Genomic DNA, 15,478 nt, shown 5'->3' with positions numbered 1-15,478 from the left:
AAAAAACCCTCCAAGGACCATCCATCCCACCCTCAGAGAGGTGACCAAAACAGGCAACTTGATGGCCCTTGGGAAGTTCCTTCCGAGGGTGGGAATTTGGACCCCTGGCTGACACTTCATACCTGGCTTTGTCCTGAGCTCATGGAATGGTTTGGGTTGGAAGGGCCTTGAAGAGCACCTAGATCCAAGCCCCCTGCCACCAAAAAACTTCCTGCATTAAGGAACACAAAGCCATGCTGTGACCACTCGCTGGGCACGTTTCACTCAGACACTGGGATGGATGCTCTCCATTGAGAAGGAGCAACCCCAGAGCTCATGGATGTTCAGCAGTTGATCCAGAGTCATAAACATGCTTTGATTAGGTGGTCTGAGCACCTGAATGATGTTCCTTGGGCAAAATTTAGCTAACCTTGAAGCCAAGGGCTGAATTCCCCCTGAACTCAAGGTGAGACGGTGGCAAAGCGTGAACGTGTCCCTTTCAATGTGACACTGGGGGCCAAAAAATAGCAGGGAAAATTGTTTTGTGTGGTCTGTCCTTCTCTCAGATCGGTGTGTTGGGCTATTGGGAACTGTCTAGTGCCTTCCTGACGTGTCCTGCCTGCTGTGACACATCACCTTCAGGGCTGGTGCCACATCCTGCCACAGCAGAGGATGCTACTGAGGAGTGGGAAGGTGCATGAAGCACCTCAAAAGCCAAGGAATCACACCAAGCCTTGGGAGCTCATCTTCTCTGGCCAGCTGTCCCTTGAGGGTGGGAAGAGCTGTGAGCACGCCCCTCTCCCCCAGCTCAGTGCTGGAGACAGAGCTGAGCTGCTGCAGGGGCTTCTGAGCACTCAGGAAAGCAATGGTCAGTATGCACAGGTCAGCATCTCCATGAGGGCATGCACATCAAAATTAAAAAATAAAATAAAAAAAAAAGCACTACATTCACAAAGATTTTCCACAGTTTTACTTCCTGGAGGATTTTTCCCTGGTTTCCTCCCAAACAGCGGAGGTTTAAATATATATATATATTTCTATATATGAATATATATTTTCCACAGACACGACCTGACTAGCTCATAGCACACAGTTCTAACACAGCTAAGCTTTGGAAACACACCACTGGGGTCAGAACACTACACTCACTGCTACTGGAGGGGTCAGGCTGTCAGCAAGGCAAACGGGACACGTCACACGACACACTGAACGTGGCACTTACTCAGCACTAAGGCCAGCAAACCTCACTACCTGTACAGCACAGAGCTTCCCTCCCCTTGGGAAACTCCCTCGCAGCCTTGGAGCCCACCAAAAAAAAACCCCCAATCCTAACGGGGTGAGACCCCAAAAGTGGGGCTCCTCATCCTCCCAAAACGTCCCTTTCTCTGTTATGTTTCACATCCCTAAAACACCCTGGGCAGTGAGACTTTCCTCATCCCAATGCCTCCCTACCCTACCTCCCACCTCTCTCTTCGTCCTTCCCAATTGTCCTCCGGGAGTTTCACGCTGGACTTCGTGTTAGGAGAGAAATTTTGGGGCTGCCAAAATAAATAATGAGAACCCTGCACCTTGACTTGAGGCCTCTCTGCTACGGGAGAGTTTAACAGCTCGGTTTGGTGGGATCAAGATAAGTCCTCAGGTATTTAGGACCCAATCCAGGAGTCAGGCACAATAAATTCGGATTGGGACCACAGCTCTCCCAGCTCCCACTGCTGCAGTGAGCCAGGTTCTGGGGGATGCAGGGCCAGGTCTGTGACCTGCAGGGCCAGGTCACATCTTTAGAGCTTCCAAACTGGGCGTGGGGATTTCCTGGAGTAAGGGGCACAGTAAATAGGATTGGAACCCTGAGATCTTGTCTGGAGGGAGTCTAGGCATCCCAGCATCTCTTTTTGTGGCCCTCTTGGGATGCTTATGAGCCCCCATGAACCCCAGCAGCCAGAAGGATCAGCACAGCAAAGGCTGACAGCTCCAGCCGACCTCGGTGACACGGTTCTTTCTACCTCTTGGAAGGGCACCCCTGCAAACCAAACCTCTTTCTGAAACCTAACTCTGCCTGCTGGCACCCCAGGAGTGAAAAAAGCAGACCAAGATTCCAACCAAACTGGGAATAACTAAAAAGGCTCACAACTTGGGGAAAGAATAGGGAAGAACAACGTGCTGACAACCCTGTCTAACCTGCCATGGGCTTGGAAAGTCTTCACTGCTCTCTGCGCCTTCCCTCACTCAGTTTTTTTATTTAAAATCAAGGACTTCAAGTGGTGTTGAGGGTGAAGCTGCCTTGATGCAGCTGGACCTGCCCCCAGCTACCCTGGGGGAGGATCTGGCCCTTTATTTCCACGGGATCTCCTTTCCCGTTGCTTCTCGGAGCAGAAATCCCACCAGTGCCACCAGGGGGAATCACTCCTGGCCACACCACTGGTTCTGGTGGATTCCCAGCAGATTCCACACCACTGGTTCTGGTGGATTCCCAGCGGATCCACAGCACCACGAATGAACCTGATCCTCTCTGCCTCCAAAACCCTTCACCCGCCGGCACCAGTGGGACACGACCCAACAAGGGCCTACCCAAAAGGGCCTCCTGGGATGAGAGCAGAGCCCTTCCATGGCTCCACGGGCACTTCCACGCTGGCAAAGCCCTGAAGGACCAGCCCAAGGAAAGGGCCAGGCTGTTGGGTGCAACCATGATCCATCACCTCCATCTCCTACGCCCTGCTCGTGCATTCCCACGTCCCTCACTCTGTGCAGAGCCGTGTTGTGCAGGCAAAGCAGAACAACCTGACCTCAGAAACAAGGATTCCCTAATCCTCCTTGGAAATAAAACAGAAAAGCTTCTAATACAATCAGAACAAAAAGCAGATTAGAAGCCTCTAATTAATTTTGTGGCCTTTATTTAATCAAGTGGGTGGGGGGGGAGAAAAAAAGAAGGAAAAAAGAAAGAAAAGGGGAAAAAAAATGAGTAAGAAAGGAAAGTGCAGTGACATTTACTCTTTTGCCTCAGCCAGTTTATTGTTCATCTCTTTACTTTTCTCCTTGTCCTCTGGCTTTGCTGTGTTGGAGGTCTCGGCGCTCTTTTTCTTGGCAGCCCGGCCAGATGCAATCTGCTTGTCTTTGGCCTTTTTCAGGGGTTTATGGCTTGTTGTGGTCTTTTTTGGTTTGGAAGGCTTTATGCTAGGCTTTTCCACCTGCATGGAGGACAGGCAAAACGACAACAGACAAGGAGAGAGAGAGAGAGAGAGACAGAGACAGAGAGACACAAGGACAGGTGGAAAACAGGATTTAGATCAGAAACAGCACAAATGTTCCGTATCCACTCAGCTCTGCCCTGCCATGAAGGAGGGGAGCAGCTGGGCTCATGCTGGGTTGCAAATGGCCAGCTCCTTTGCTGATGCCCTGGAGTCACAGAGCCCCTGGAGCCAGCAGAGCCCGTTGTATCCAGATCAGGACACAGCAGGATGAACAGCAGAGGGAATATTATCAGGCATTTTAGCAATTCCCCCATCTTTCTCTGACTTCAGCAAGCCCAAGGGGATTGTCTCTCTCTGGATTGGAAGCAAGAGAAATGATGCTCAGGACAAAGAGGCTGCTACAAATCCCCACCCTTCCTGCAGGACAGGACTCCTCAGTCTGTTTGTCCTTAACAGATTCCCACAACACAGGAAAATTCCTTGGGCACACCTGGGGCACAGGACACTGACTGGCACCTGGAGAAAAGTGCACAACAGTGTCTTGTTTCTACAGCCCCCAAAATGGGAAGAACAGCTACAAAATTAAGGAGGAACAGAAGGCTTTAGCTCCTCCATGCCTGCCCTGCCACCCCTCTGAGTCCCCACAGATCCAAGCACTCCGGAACTCTGGGAAGGACTAATGGTCCTGGTTTCAAACTGCACAGACTCCTTTCAAACACAGATCCACCACTGCTCCTGGAAAACAGGGCTGGAAAACATTTCAGCTCAGGCCCTTCTCCACACGTGTCCTGGATCTGATCAAAGCCAGGAGTGGGTACTGTCACTCTCTGTGCTCTGAATTAAAATTAACTGCAGATGAAGATCTGGCTCTTACCGTGTTGTTCCTGGGAAAAAGAGTAATGTGGAGTTCTTATAGTTTTAGAGGGAGAAAGAGAAAGCTGCCTAGATAATGATGTGGGAAATGACAACACAAAACCCTCTTCATCTGGGCCCTGCCCTCACTCCTCAGTTCGACACAGGGCACTATTGTCTCCAAAGTGCACCAAGCTGTTCTAGAGCCCATATTACAGGATTATAGGATGGTTTGGGTTGGAAGAGTCCTTAAAGACCATCTATTTGCAACCTCCTGCCACAGGCAGGGACACCTTCCACTAGCCCAGGCTGCTCCAAGCCCCGTCCAACCTGGCCTTGGACACTTCCAGGAATCCAGGGGCAGCCACAGCTTCTCTGGGCAACCTGGGCCAGGGCCTCCCCACCCTCACAGCCAACAATTCCTTCCTAATATCCCACCTATTCCTGCCCTCTGGCAGTGGGAAGCCATTCCCTGTGTTGTCCCAAGTCCCTCTCCAGCTCTCCTGGAGCCCCTTTAGGCCCTGCAAGGGGCTCTCAGCTCTCCCTGGATCCTTCTCTTCTCCAGGTGAACCCCCCCAGCTCTCCCAGCCTGGCTCCAGAGCAGAGGGGCTCCAGCCCTGGCAGCATCTCCGGGGTCTCCTCTGGACTCTCTCCAGCAGCTCCACGTCCTCCTGCTGTTGTTCCCCAGGGCTGGAGGCAGCTCTGCCCCCCATGAGGGGGCAGAGGGGCAGAATCCCCCCTCCCCTGCTGCCCAGGCTGTGGGACCAGCCCAGGGCACGGGAGGTTTCTGGGCCACCAGAGCACGTGGCCGGGGCACGTTTAGTTCTCCCTCCACCACCACCATGTCCAAGGTGGATCCCCAGCTGGCCAGAAGGAAGATGCCCCAGGAGGGGATGAAGGCAGAGGTGTCCAGCCCTGCCCTGTGGGGTCGGACGTGTCCCCCCGGGGTCCCTCACCTTGGGAGGTTCTTTGTAGGGCTCGCTGTAGAGGGTGCGTATCCTCCTGCGCTCCAGGTATTTGTTGTCGGCTGGGGAAGGTTTGCTGCTTTCCCCCTTGAACTGGGCGCTGTAACTGGTCTCGTGGATCATCTTCTCCTCGGGGGGTTTGTACTGGGGCTTGGCCCGTATGGCCTTCACCGGCTTGACGTCGATCCAGGGCCGGAACTCGTTCCTGGGGGTCAGAGGGAAATGGGTTCAGGGATGGAGCAATGGATGGAATCCCACTGTGCTCAACGAGCTCTGCGTGGAAGGGATTTTTGCCTCCAGACTGAAATGGTTAATGATTTATGCATCCTAGGATTGCCAAGGGGCTTTTGCAGACTTCTGCAGGACTTTTGCATTATACCTCTGATGGCCCATCAAAGCCTGTCCCCCCCTCTGCCAATCTTGAAAGGCGGGAAAAACCCTTTTGCCAGAGCCCTCATGGGAACTCAGCACAGACCCAGGAGCTGTTGGAGGCTCGTGGCATGGCCTGTGACACCATCCATGGATATAATAACTCATAACCACTTTGAGTGTGGGGGCTTCCCTCCTTCACCCCCAGTGGATCAAGGCCACCACTTCAACTCACAGACATGGAAGCTGCAACTCCCAAATTTCATCGCTGGACCCCGTGGGCAGTGACTATTTACATCTTTCCACTCTCTCTTTTCTTTCCCTTACTCTGCCTTAGCCTTATCCTGTCTTTCCTTTCTCTCCCTTATGCATTTTCCCCCCAGGGATTATCCCTATGATAGATAATATATAGATGACAACACCCAAAATGCTGACATACCTGTTAAAACAAAATTGTTAAAATAAACCCTACCTATATGTGTTTTCAGACACTGATTATTCAGTGTTGTTTCACTCTAATCCACCCCAAGGGAATTATTGATAAGAACCTGGGTTATCCCCCTCCTCCCCTTTTTCTGGGGTGGGTCGTAACACCAGGTTGACATAGAAAGAGGCTCATTTTTTACCTCATCCAAAACCCACCGACAAATTACGAGGAATTGAAAAGAAATGTGGTCTATTAACATCAGCCAGCCCTGGGCACCCCTGTGAGGAGAGAATTGTGTGATTCCACCTGTAGTGCACCAAACTGTGCTCAGCAGTTCAGTTAATCCCAAACTAACAGACAAATAATTGGGATAAACAGGTAAATAATCAAGAGAAAGCTGTCTTAGATGCATAGTCTGTCAGGTGGAGCTATGGCTCCTCTTTATTAGCTCACAGTGAATTCCTGAGTTACAGGAAAAAAATAACCCCATCTTTCATTTCTTTTGGACAGAGCTGCAACCTTTTAGAGGAAGAAAACTCAAACACTCTTGAAAGATTTTTAACATCTGCTGGACACGTTCCACAACCTCCTTCTCTTGTTTTTTTTCCAGTTCTTCCCAGCACAGCACCAACACCTGCTCAGTTTTGAAGCAAACCCTATTCATTTTCTCTCTAAAAATCGATATTCATCTGAGAATGGGGATGGAGAAACCCAAATGTGTTGGTGCCTTACAGGGGTTGTGCTCAGACACAGTCCCAGGCAGTGTTTAGGTCCTTAAAACCCCAGTGGAAGCCAGGAGTTATCCCAACAGTGGTGATACAAGCCCCCTGCAGAGGGGTGAATTTTCCTTGGAAATCCCAGAGTTTGGTTTGGGAATGGTTTGGGTTGAGAGGGACCTTAAAGCTCATTTCGTTCCAACCCCTTTTCATTTTCTTGCCTTAATTTCAGGGCTCCTGAGGCAATGGGATCTCAGACCCTGCCCCTCCTGCCCCATTCCACATTTTTGGGCCGTGTTACTCATTTCCAGCCCGGATTATGAGGGAAATGAACTCTGTGTGAGGGTACTGCCAGTCAATCCCTTCCCATAATAGCTCTGAGCATCTTAATCAGCTTCAACCAAATTTGACAAATGGGCACGGGGTTATTCAGCTTTCCCTTTTACGAGGATAAGCAGCTGGAGCGAGTCCAGGGGCTCAGGAAAGCTTCAGTTTGGACGGGCACACATCATCAGAGGATGCTCAGACAGGGCTGCAGGAGGTCATCCAGTGCCCTCGGGGACTGGGAATCCAGGATCCTTCTCATGTGCAGGATCAGGGCAGCTCCCTGCCTGCTCACTGCCACACTTCTCATTCCCACAGTCCCTCTGGAAAATGGAAAAGCCCATTCCTCTTCCAAGGGAACCGCTGCCTGCAGGATGAGCCTCTTTGGGATTTGTTCATGGACTGAATCTCTGCTGGTGGGAATTCAAACATGGAGCACGTGTGAGATACTCCCAAATACACCCCTCAAAGTAGGAACTGGCATCTCTGAGCCACATCCCAGCTCCTACTCTCCATCCTTACTGCTGCTTCTACCTACATCGACTTTTTATTTTACCTGTATTTCCTAATTTCCCTCCCTGGTTTGGACAGTGCTGCCAAAGGCAGGGATACTCCCTCTTTGAGGGATGCTGCTCCTCAGGAAACCACTGCACTGAATGAGCAACACATGAATTGAAGGCTTTTCCATCTGAAAAAAAACCATTCCATTCCCATCTGAAGACATTCCCAATTGAAGACTCTCCCATTCAGTGAATATCATCCATTTGTCCACAGGTATTTCTGTGCAGTCCATTGTTAAAATATCCCTCCTGCATGATGGGTTTTGAGGGGAAGGAGGAAGAAACACGTTCAAAGAACTGGATTAAAGAGGTGAATATATGACTGACAAGCTGCTCTCCAGAGCTTGCAGAGGAGCAGAAGGAGGACACAATCTCAAACCATTTACTACAGCTACATCTGATGCTGCAGGATATTTATGTCACTCAGAGATGTTGTATCATAAATTTAAATACTCCTTATATGCAGCAAAGAAGCGAGGGGAAAATTAGCAGCTTAAAAAGTTAATTATTTTAATTTTTTTTTTCTGTGTTCTGGGAGTAGTAAAAACATCTGTTCTCTAAGGTACAGTTGCTCCTGTAACACTAAAACTAACTCTGGTTTGGAGAGAGATCCTGCAGTTGACAGAATTCCCTCATCACTGCTTAACATCCTGAGGCCAATTTGTGGGGAAGGTGCCCAAAAGTTACAAATTCCTTTTTCAACCTGAAATAAGCCCTGAAAACATTATTTCCCCCCCCGTTTTCAGAACAACAGGTCATGGTGGTGTCCAGACCACTGGAGAATCCTGCACACCAAATCAGCTCTCAGAGTACCCCAGGAGTGGGTTTTTTTCAGTTTCTTTAGTTCTTTCCCATCCCATTTTTTTCCCCCTTATTCTACTCAGGACAACACAAGGGGACTATGAACCTTCTTTTGAAGCAAAACACCAAAATGCTTCACAAGGTTGTATTTCAGAACATCACAGTTCTCTTTAATGCTCCTCTATCAAAACAGCAATGAAAAAACTAAGTAAAAGATTTGTCTGGGATTTTCAAATTATTTTGCCTTTCTGGAATATTTGCTCCTAAATATCCTCCAGCTTCCTTATACCTCTTAATGCAGGAAAAGAGATGTTCAGTGACATGAAATAGTGGGAAACCTAAAATCAATGATAATGGTTGGTTGAACTCTGAAACTCAATGCCAAAGGAGGACACTGAACTCCAGTAAATAATGAAGTTTAATTAAGTCACGGCTGTTTAGGTAGATATTGAGAGTATTCAGAGTTATCTTCAGCATTTAACTGTTCTCTAAAAACCATGGGCCAAAGCAGCAGTTATTCCATGGTGAAGGAATCTCCTCCAACCTCCCTCTGGCTGTGATCAGCCAAAGACACTGGACTGCCAGCAAATCCTGCTCAGAGAGGACTGCCCGTGTTCTGACCCTAAAAACTGTTCTCTTTCTAATGTGAACAGAAAACATCCCATTGGGACTCCATATAAACAGGCTGTGCATCCCCCTGCAAACACCAGGGATTTTAAGGACAGGTCTGAGCAGTGGTCACTGCTCAGCAAGAGCCAAACCCTGACTCCCAACCCACCTCCAGCAGGAAAGGAACCGAGGTCCCTCATCCCACTTCCCACCCCAGCCTCCTTCAGTTGGAAAATCCAATCCCAACCATCTCCTGCTCTCACTGGCCTGGCCAACACAGCAGATCTGCCCCTGCCAGTGCCAGCACTGCCCTGTCCCTGCCTGTGCACCCAGTGCCCTGTCCCCAGCTCCTGCAGGGATGTTTAATGGCAGCTTTATCCTCTGCTGCCTGGGCTATTCTCTTGGGCACAATAATTTACTGTAAACTGGCACTGTCAATGGTATAAAGAAGCTCCTGGTGCCCAAGATCATTTTTTTCCCCAACATTAATAATCAACCTCTAAGAAACACACCCACCCACACAAATATATATATATATATACACACATGTACACAGAGCAAGTCAGTTTGGATGGGCCCATATCTAATTGTGTGCTAGAACAAAGTGATATATATTAATGCAGGAATTGGAAACTTGGACAGTGGACAATGGAGTGAGTGTGAGCAGGATGGGGAGGGATCAGCACGGGGGAACATCCCCAAGCACAGAACTGGCACAGAAGAGGAGGAAAAGTGCTGAGCCTTCAAGAAGGTGACTTTGGCACTGGCTGGAGGAGGTTACGAGCAAGACACCGAGATTAATGTCCCGAAAAGGATGAAGTCAAGTCATTTGGCAGAGCAGAACCATGCTGGGATCCATTTATAAAAGCTGCTTCAGTCAGCAGCCCACAAATCATGGATATTGCATTGCCTGAGGGCCACGGAACATGGACTTCCAGGGAGGAAGAATTAATAATTCCTCAGCCCAGGTTGTCGTGTCTGAAACGACAAGAGGGCCAAGGAGTGAGGAGAGAAAAGGAGCTGTAGGTGAGTAACCCCAAGAGTAAGAGCCCTGCCACTGCCCATGTCTCAGTGTGGAGAAACGGGAGAGTTCAGGAGCATCCATGAGGAATAAGAGCATGGAGAGGCCCATGGATGATGGAAAGGGTGAGAGAAATCCCCACACACTCAGATTGAGTGGCCAGCCCAGGGTGACACAGCCTGACATGTCTGTGCTCGCCTGCAGAAATAACCCAGCTTTAAATGTCACGTTCACCCCTGGAAAGTGGGTCAGGATGGGGTCAGAGCTCTGCCAACAGCCCATTTAACAGCCTGTCCTCCAGTGGGCAACATCCCAACCCCTCAGAGCTCCAGAAGGGCAGGGGAGTGTGAAATTTGCCACAGGGTTCGACAACCAAAGCAGCTCCAGAGCAGGGATGCTCTGACACAGCAGCACCTCTATTGACAGGGCGCTGCAGCACCAGCAGGATTGGGAACAGCTCTGCCACAGGCAGAGCAGGATGGGCTGCAGGGACCTGAACAGCAGCAGGAGAGCCAAAGTGCTCCTCTGAGAGTCTGAGAGCCAAAGAGCATCGTGGATCTGCCCCCATTTACAAGACAACACGTGCAGCTGCACAGAAACATGGACACTGCATTAAGTAGGTTCGTGCATCAGGGCCCCACGGATAAAAGCCCTCGGGGGGAAACCTTCACGTTAGGAAAAGTGGAAGGAATTGCAAATTTAATTCAGCATCGTAAATTCTTCTCCTCTTTAAGTGTGAAGATTTTTTTTTATTGCAGTTCCTGGTGAGTGCAACGGACTCATTCAAATATCCAAATATCCAGGAAAACCAGGAGCTGTCTGTCCCTGCTCCTCCCCATGGCACAAGGAATCACTGAATCTTTTAAGATGGAAAAGCCCTCCAAGGCCATCAAGTCCAACTGTTCCTCCAGCACTGCCAAGGCCACCACTGGCCCCTGTCCTGAAGTGCCACTTCCACATGGTTTTTAAAACCCCTCCAGGGATGGAAATTCCACTGTGCCAGGGCTGGACAACCCTTGTTGAGCCTTGGCTCCAGTGAGATTCTTGGTGGGGGGATGTCTTTCAGCACCTCATGTCGAGTGTCTGAAGACACAAATAGGAGATGAATTAAAAATGCTTTATTTTAATTTAGCTCAGGTCATGGTTTGTGGGGATAAATACAAGTGAAATAATAAAAAAATCGTAATACTAATAAAATACATAAATACTATACAAAGCATAAATACATATAAAAATACATAAATACTACATAAAATGCACAATAATAAAAACATTGGCGCAGACATCTTTTGCAAGAACTCTGGCAGAAATTCCTTGGATACACCCCCTGGGTCCAACCTGATGGATATTCCACAGCAAACAGTTCTGCAGCTTGAGGAGCTGCATTTCCACAAGCGTCCACAAGTCAGGGACAAGGAGATGTGCTACACATCCCACAACACCACAGCCTTCAATAATGCAACACAAATGTGGATTAACCCATGTTTGGTCTGATCATCCACCTCTGCCATGCCCACCTGGGTTTGTATTTGAGCTCGTCCCATTTCTTTACAAAATTTCATAGAAACATTGTGAATCTAAAGTACTTTTGGCACACAAAAGTCCCGAGCCAGTCCCTTGGACAGAGGGCTGAATTCCGTTTGCCATTTTAGGCTTTCCTGTGCAGGGCACCCGCTGAACTTCTCTGCGGTCCAAATTAAGAGGTTTTAATTCTTTTCAACTGGGAAAACCATAACAGGGCTGGGTGGGAACTAAGCAGATGAAGGAAGAGAGCTGAGGATTGAGCAAAGATCTTCAGATAAAGGATTACTGGGCTCAGAGAATGCAATGAGGTGGATTTCCCCTCCCATCTTTACCCTTTAATGCTGTGCTCTTGCAAGGGCTGCAAGATCTAGTTATACAATTGATTTGTACTGCAGACAGGAAGGTGCAGAGCTCCTTGCACGACATATGTGGAATTACTGGAAAGGAAACACATGAAAATTCCCTTGAAAATTGCCCCTGGTGCTGTGGGGAAGGTTGTTCTAAAAGCGTGAGAGGCTGGGACAAGGTGGAATGGTTTTAAACTGAAAGAAGAGAGATTTAGGTTGGATATTGGGAAGGAATTCTTCCCTGTGAGGGTGATGAGGCCCCGGCACAGGTTGCCCAGGGAAAGAGAACTGGGAGGTGGGAAAAATTCCTTGGGAAGAGGACAAAGCTTAAGATGCCCATGAATCTTTTTGGGAGCCCACAAACCACAGCAGCACAGGTCACCAGGGCTGTGTGGGTGGAACAGGGAGCACAGTCAGGCCCATTAAAGTCCACCCCTTTTAACAGTGTAATACTCAATCCACGCCACTTCCAGTTAACCCATCTTTCTTTACAAGCTCTCCCTGCAAGAGGGAGGCACAAAATTATATGAACTGCAGGAAATTAGAAAAATCAGTGAAGAAAATGCTCTCCATTTTCCCACCCCGAGCTTGGGAAACCACCAGCACCACTTTTCCATCAGTAATGTTCTAATGGGGAGGAACCACTCAGTCTGGCTCCCCCAACAGCTGGATCAGTCCCGTGGCACCAAAATGGGAAATACTGGGACCATCAGAGCTGTCTCGGGGGAGTCTGGGGGAGAGGCAGCAGAAGGCACTGGAGCAGATGGCTCTGCTGTGAAATCTCCTCCTAATTAGTTAAAAACAAGGACTAATATGAGTGAATGAAGCAATTAGTGGTCACTGCAGGTACCACGCTGCCCACACTGAAGCCACCAGGAAATAAAGGGTAAGGAGGACTCTCAGAAAGCTTTATGTGGGAAATGGAGAGAAAGCATGTTCTGGAAGAAGGTTATTTTACAATTAATTGGTTGTTTCCAAGGACTTCTCCAGCGCTTGCAAGGAGTGTGGAGCTCTGAGAGCAAAGTTCAGCCCAAATGGGTTGTGGCTTTATACCAAAGGTGCTCGTGTTCAAAACCCCAGAAACACCTCAGGGACTCAGAGCCTGTTCCCATTTTGGGGAGCATCCTTCATTGCCACGGCTTGGGAAGCCGATGGGATGTTCCCACCCAGGGATCTGATGCCCTGGAGTCTTTTGGCACCTCCAGACCCAGCCTGGAACATCTGCAGGAGGCTGCAAAGGGGCCACTTGCTTTGAGGCAGAGCTGCCTTGGTGCTCCTGTGGCCAGAGACACCGGTCTAGAGGACGGTGCCATTGTTATGTGGCTGCAAAGAGCCTGAAAAATAGGTCTGGATCATGGAAACCCACTTCCCAAGAAAAACAGGACTGAATAAAAGCATCCCTCCCTGCAAGCATCACCCATCCCAAACCCAGCTGCCAGCACGCAGACCTGGGCACAGCAATCCCTTCCCCAAAGCCCAAAAAAAAAAACCCCAGGCAGGAAATTTGGAGACCAAAAATCAAAAGCACCACTTTTATAAGTCCCCTGCAAAGAACTGGGGGGAGGATTTGGCTCTTAGGAAGCACCTTTGTGGGCACAGCAAACGTTCAGAGCCTCTCCCAGCCACCTGCACCTGCTGGGTGAATAACACTGCTCTCGTTTGGAAGCGAGACCATTTGCAAAAATACTTCTTCCCTTGGAGCTGTTCCAAGCTTGATGGAGAGGTCCAGCATGCCAGGCACCAATGTATTAAGCAGGTAGTTAATTGAGAGAGGAGCTGATGGGAGCAGGCAGCATCCCTGTCTCCCAGGCAGAGCGTGCAAGCCCTAAACACGCTCCCAGATTGATATTTATTGCAGCAGACAGGGCAGAAAGGCTCAGGAAAAGCCCTCCTTCCCCTCCCATAAATAATTCACCTCCTGTAGCAGGTCATAAAATGTTTATATTAAGTAACAATTAAATACTGCAGTGCAAAAAAAAAAAAAAACAACAAAAAAAACCCCCCAAAACACAAAGTAACGTGCCAGCCTGGAGAAAATTCAACCCAAAGGAAGGTGGGGGAAAGGATTGTTTGGGAGCTGTCACGTTGGGTTTTCTCTGCTGCAGCAGTTAAATGGGGTCATTCCTGGCTGTGCTCTGCTCAGTTTGATCAAATCCTGACCCTGCCCCAAACGATGAGGTGTTTTCCACTGATCTCTGCAATATCCACGTGGATATCCTGCTCTGGAGCCATGGAAACACAGAATATTCATATGGCAAGAGCCCTCTGAGATCATCAAGTCCAACTGTGCCAAGGCCACCACTAACCCACGTCCCCAAGTGCCACATCCACACCCCTCCTGAACACCACGGGGTGTTTTGCAGCCAGGCAGGGCAGGTCCCGTGGTCCCACACCCTCCTCTGCTCCCAAGGGAAGGGGGTTTTGATTCCAAAAGCGCAGGAATGTGAGGAGGCTGTGAGCCCACACACGGCTGGGTTGGTCCTGGTTGCAAAGACACACGAGGTCCAACATGGGATAAGGCTCCAACAGTGGGATAAAGGACCTGGAGCGTGGCAGGGAGGAGAGAGGGCAGTGGGGCAACGTTTGGTGGTCAGCAGAAGCCATCAGGATAATATAAATCAAACATACACACACACACACACGCCCAGGCAGCTTTTATTAAAGCTGTAATTGCTTCATCCAACCTGTGCCCCGGGGAGCAGAAAGGGAAGGCAGCAGCACCAAGGTCACTGCAGACAGAAAATCAATGCAGGGGATGAACGGGAATGACTTATTTTTCCCCCCAGATTCAGAGAGGAGCTGTGGGGACACCCTGCTGGCACCTCCCATGCAGAATGTCCCTCAGACTTGCTCCAGCCAAGCATTAAATGCACTTCTTGCTTTGGACATCCCAGTCCTGACCCCTCCCCTGGGTGTCCTCATCACTCTCTCTGGTCCATGATTGCTGAAGGACAAACCCAAAACCTGAATAAAAGAGTCTACCTGAGGCTTGACTAATACATCCCAGTGCAGGACTTGCTCAAAAGTATTTCTTTTTTGAGTGGTTTTGTTGTTAATTTATTATTTTTTTTTTTAATCAAAATAACATTACTGACGTGTGATTTGTGATTCCCTGCAAAACAGCTCCTGCACCAGCATTCCTGCTGATCCCCACCTCTGTGTCCTACCCTGCCCTCACCCCTCCTGAGCTGCTGCTCCTTTATTTCAGGCTGTTTCTCCCACATGTCAAGATCTCTGTGAATTCCAATTCACGCAAAATGATTTAGCTGAGCACAGGTGAAGGACTCAGCACGAGTTACACAGACAAAACACAGCTCTGGGCTGGGATGGTCCTGTTGCCACGTTCTGCCCTGAAAAATCTCTTCCCTGCACTAAGGAACTACGGCAGGAAAGCAGGGTTTAATTTAAATTTAAATTTAAATTGCCTGTGGGATGTTTAAGGCATCCTGTACCTAAAGGGGCTCCAGGAGAGCTGGAGATGGACTTTGGACAAGGACCTGGAGGGACAGGCCAAGGGGGAATGGCTTCCCACTGCCAGAGGGCAGGGATAGATGGGATAGTGGGAAGGAATTCTTGGCTGTGAGGGTGGGGAGGACCAGGACGATGCCAAAACCACCCCAGCTCCCTGAAACCCACCCCAGCTCCCCAAAACCATCCCAGCTCCCTGAAACCCATTCCAGCTCTCTAAAAACCATCCCAGCTCCCCAAAACCCATCTCAGCTCCCCAAAACCCATCTCAGTTCCCCAAAAATCATCCCAGCTCCCCCAAACCCATCCCAGCTCCCTGAAACCCACCTCA

General features: G+C 49.4%; 1 protein-coding gene across 2 annotated transcripts in view; it reads right to left on the bottom strand.

Moving 5' to 3' along the window:
* The window catches only part of MAP6 (microtubule associated protein 6), a 32,089-nt gene that overhangs the window by 7,568 nt on the left and 9,043 nt on the right, over positions 1 to 15,478 (bottom strand). For both annotated transcript variants that reach the window (XM_027699811.1, XM_027699812.1), the window contains exons 2-3: positions 4,973 to 5,186; positions 2,965 to 3,161 (exon numbers count right to left, since the gene is read on the bottom strand). In XM_027699811.1, the coding sequence (XP_027555612.1) occupies positions 2,965 to 3,161; positions 4,973 to 5,186 (411 nt within the window). The remainder of the gene's footprint in view (positions 1 to 2,964; positions 3,162 to 4,972; positions 5,187 to 15,478) is intronic.

Source organism: Neopelma chrysocephalum, unplaced genomic scaffold, assembly GCF_003984885.1.
Source record: "Neopelma chrysocephalum unplaced genomic scaffold, ASM398488v2 Primary Assembly neopelma1_141, whole genome shotgun sequence".
Taxonomy (NCBI): Eukaryota; Metazoa; Chordata; class Aves; order Passeriformes; family Pipridae; genus Neopelma; species Neopelma chrysocephalum.
The sequence above is the reverse complement of the archived record's forward strand: the minus strand, read 5'-3'. Positions and strand labels throughout refer to the sequence as shown.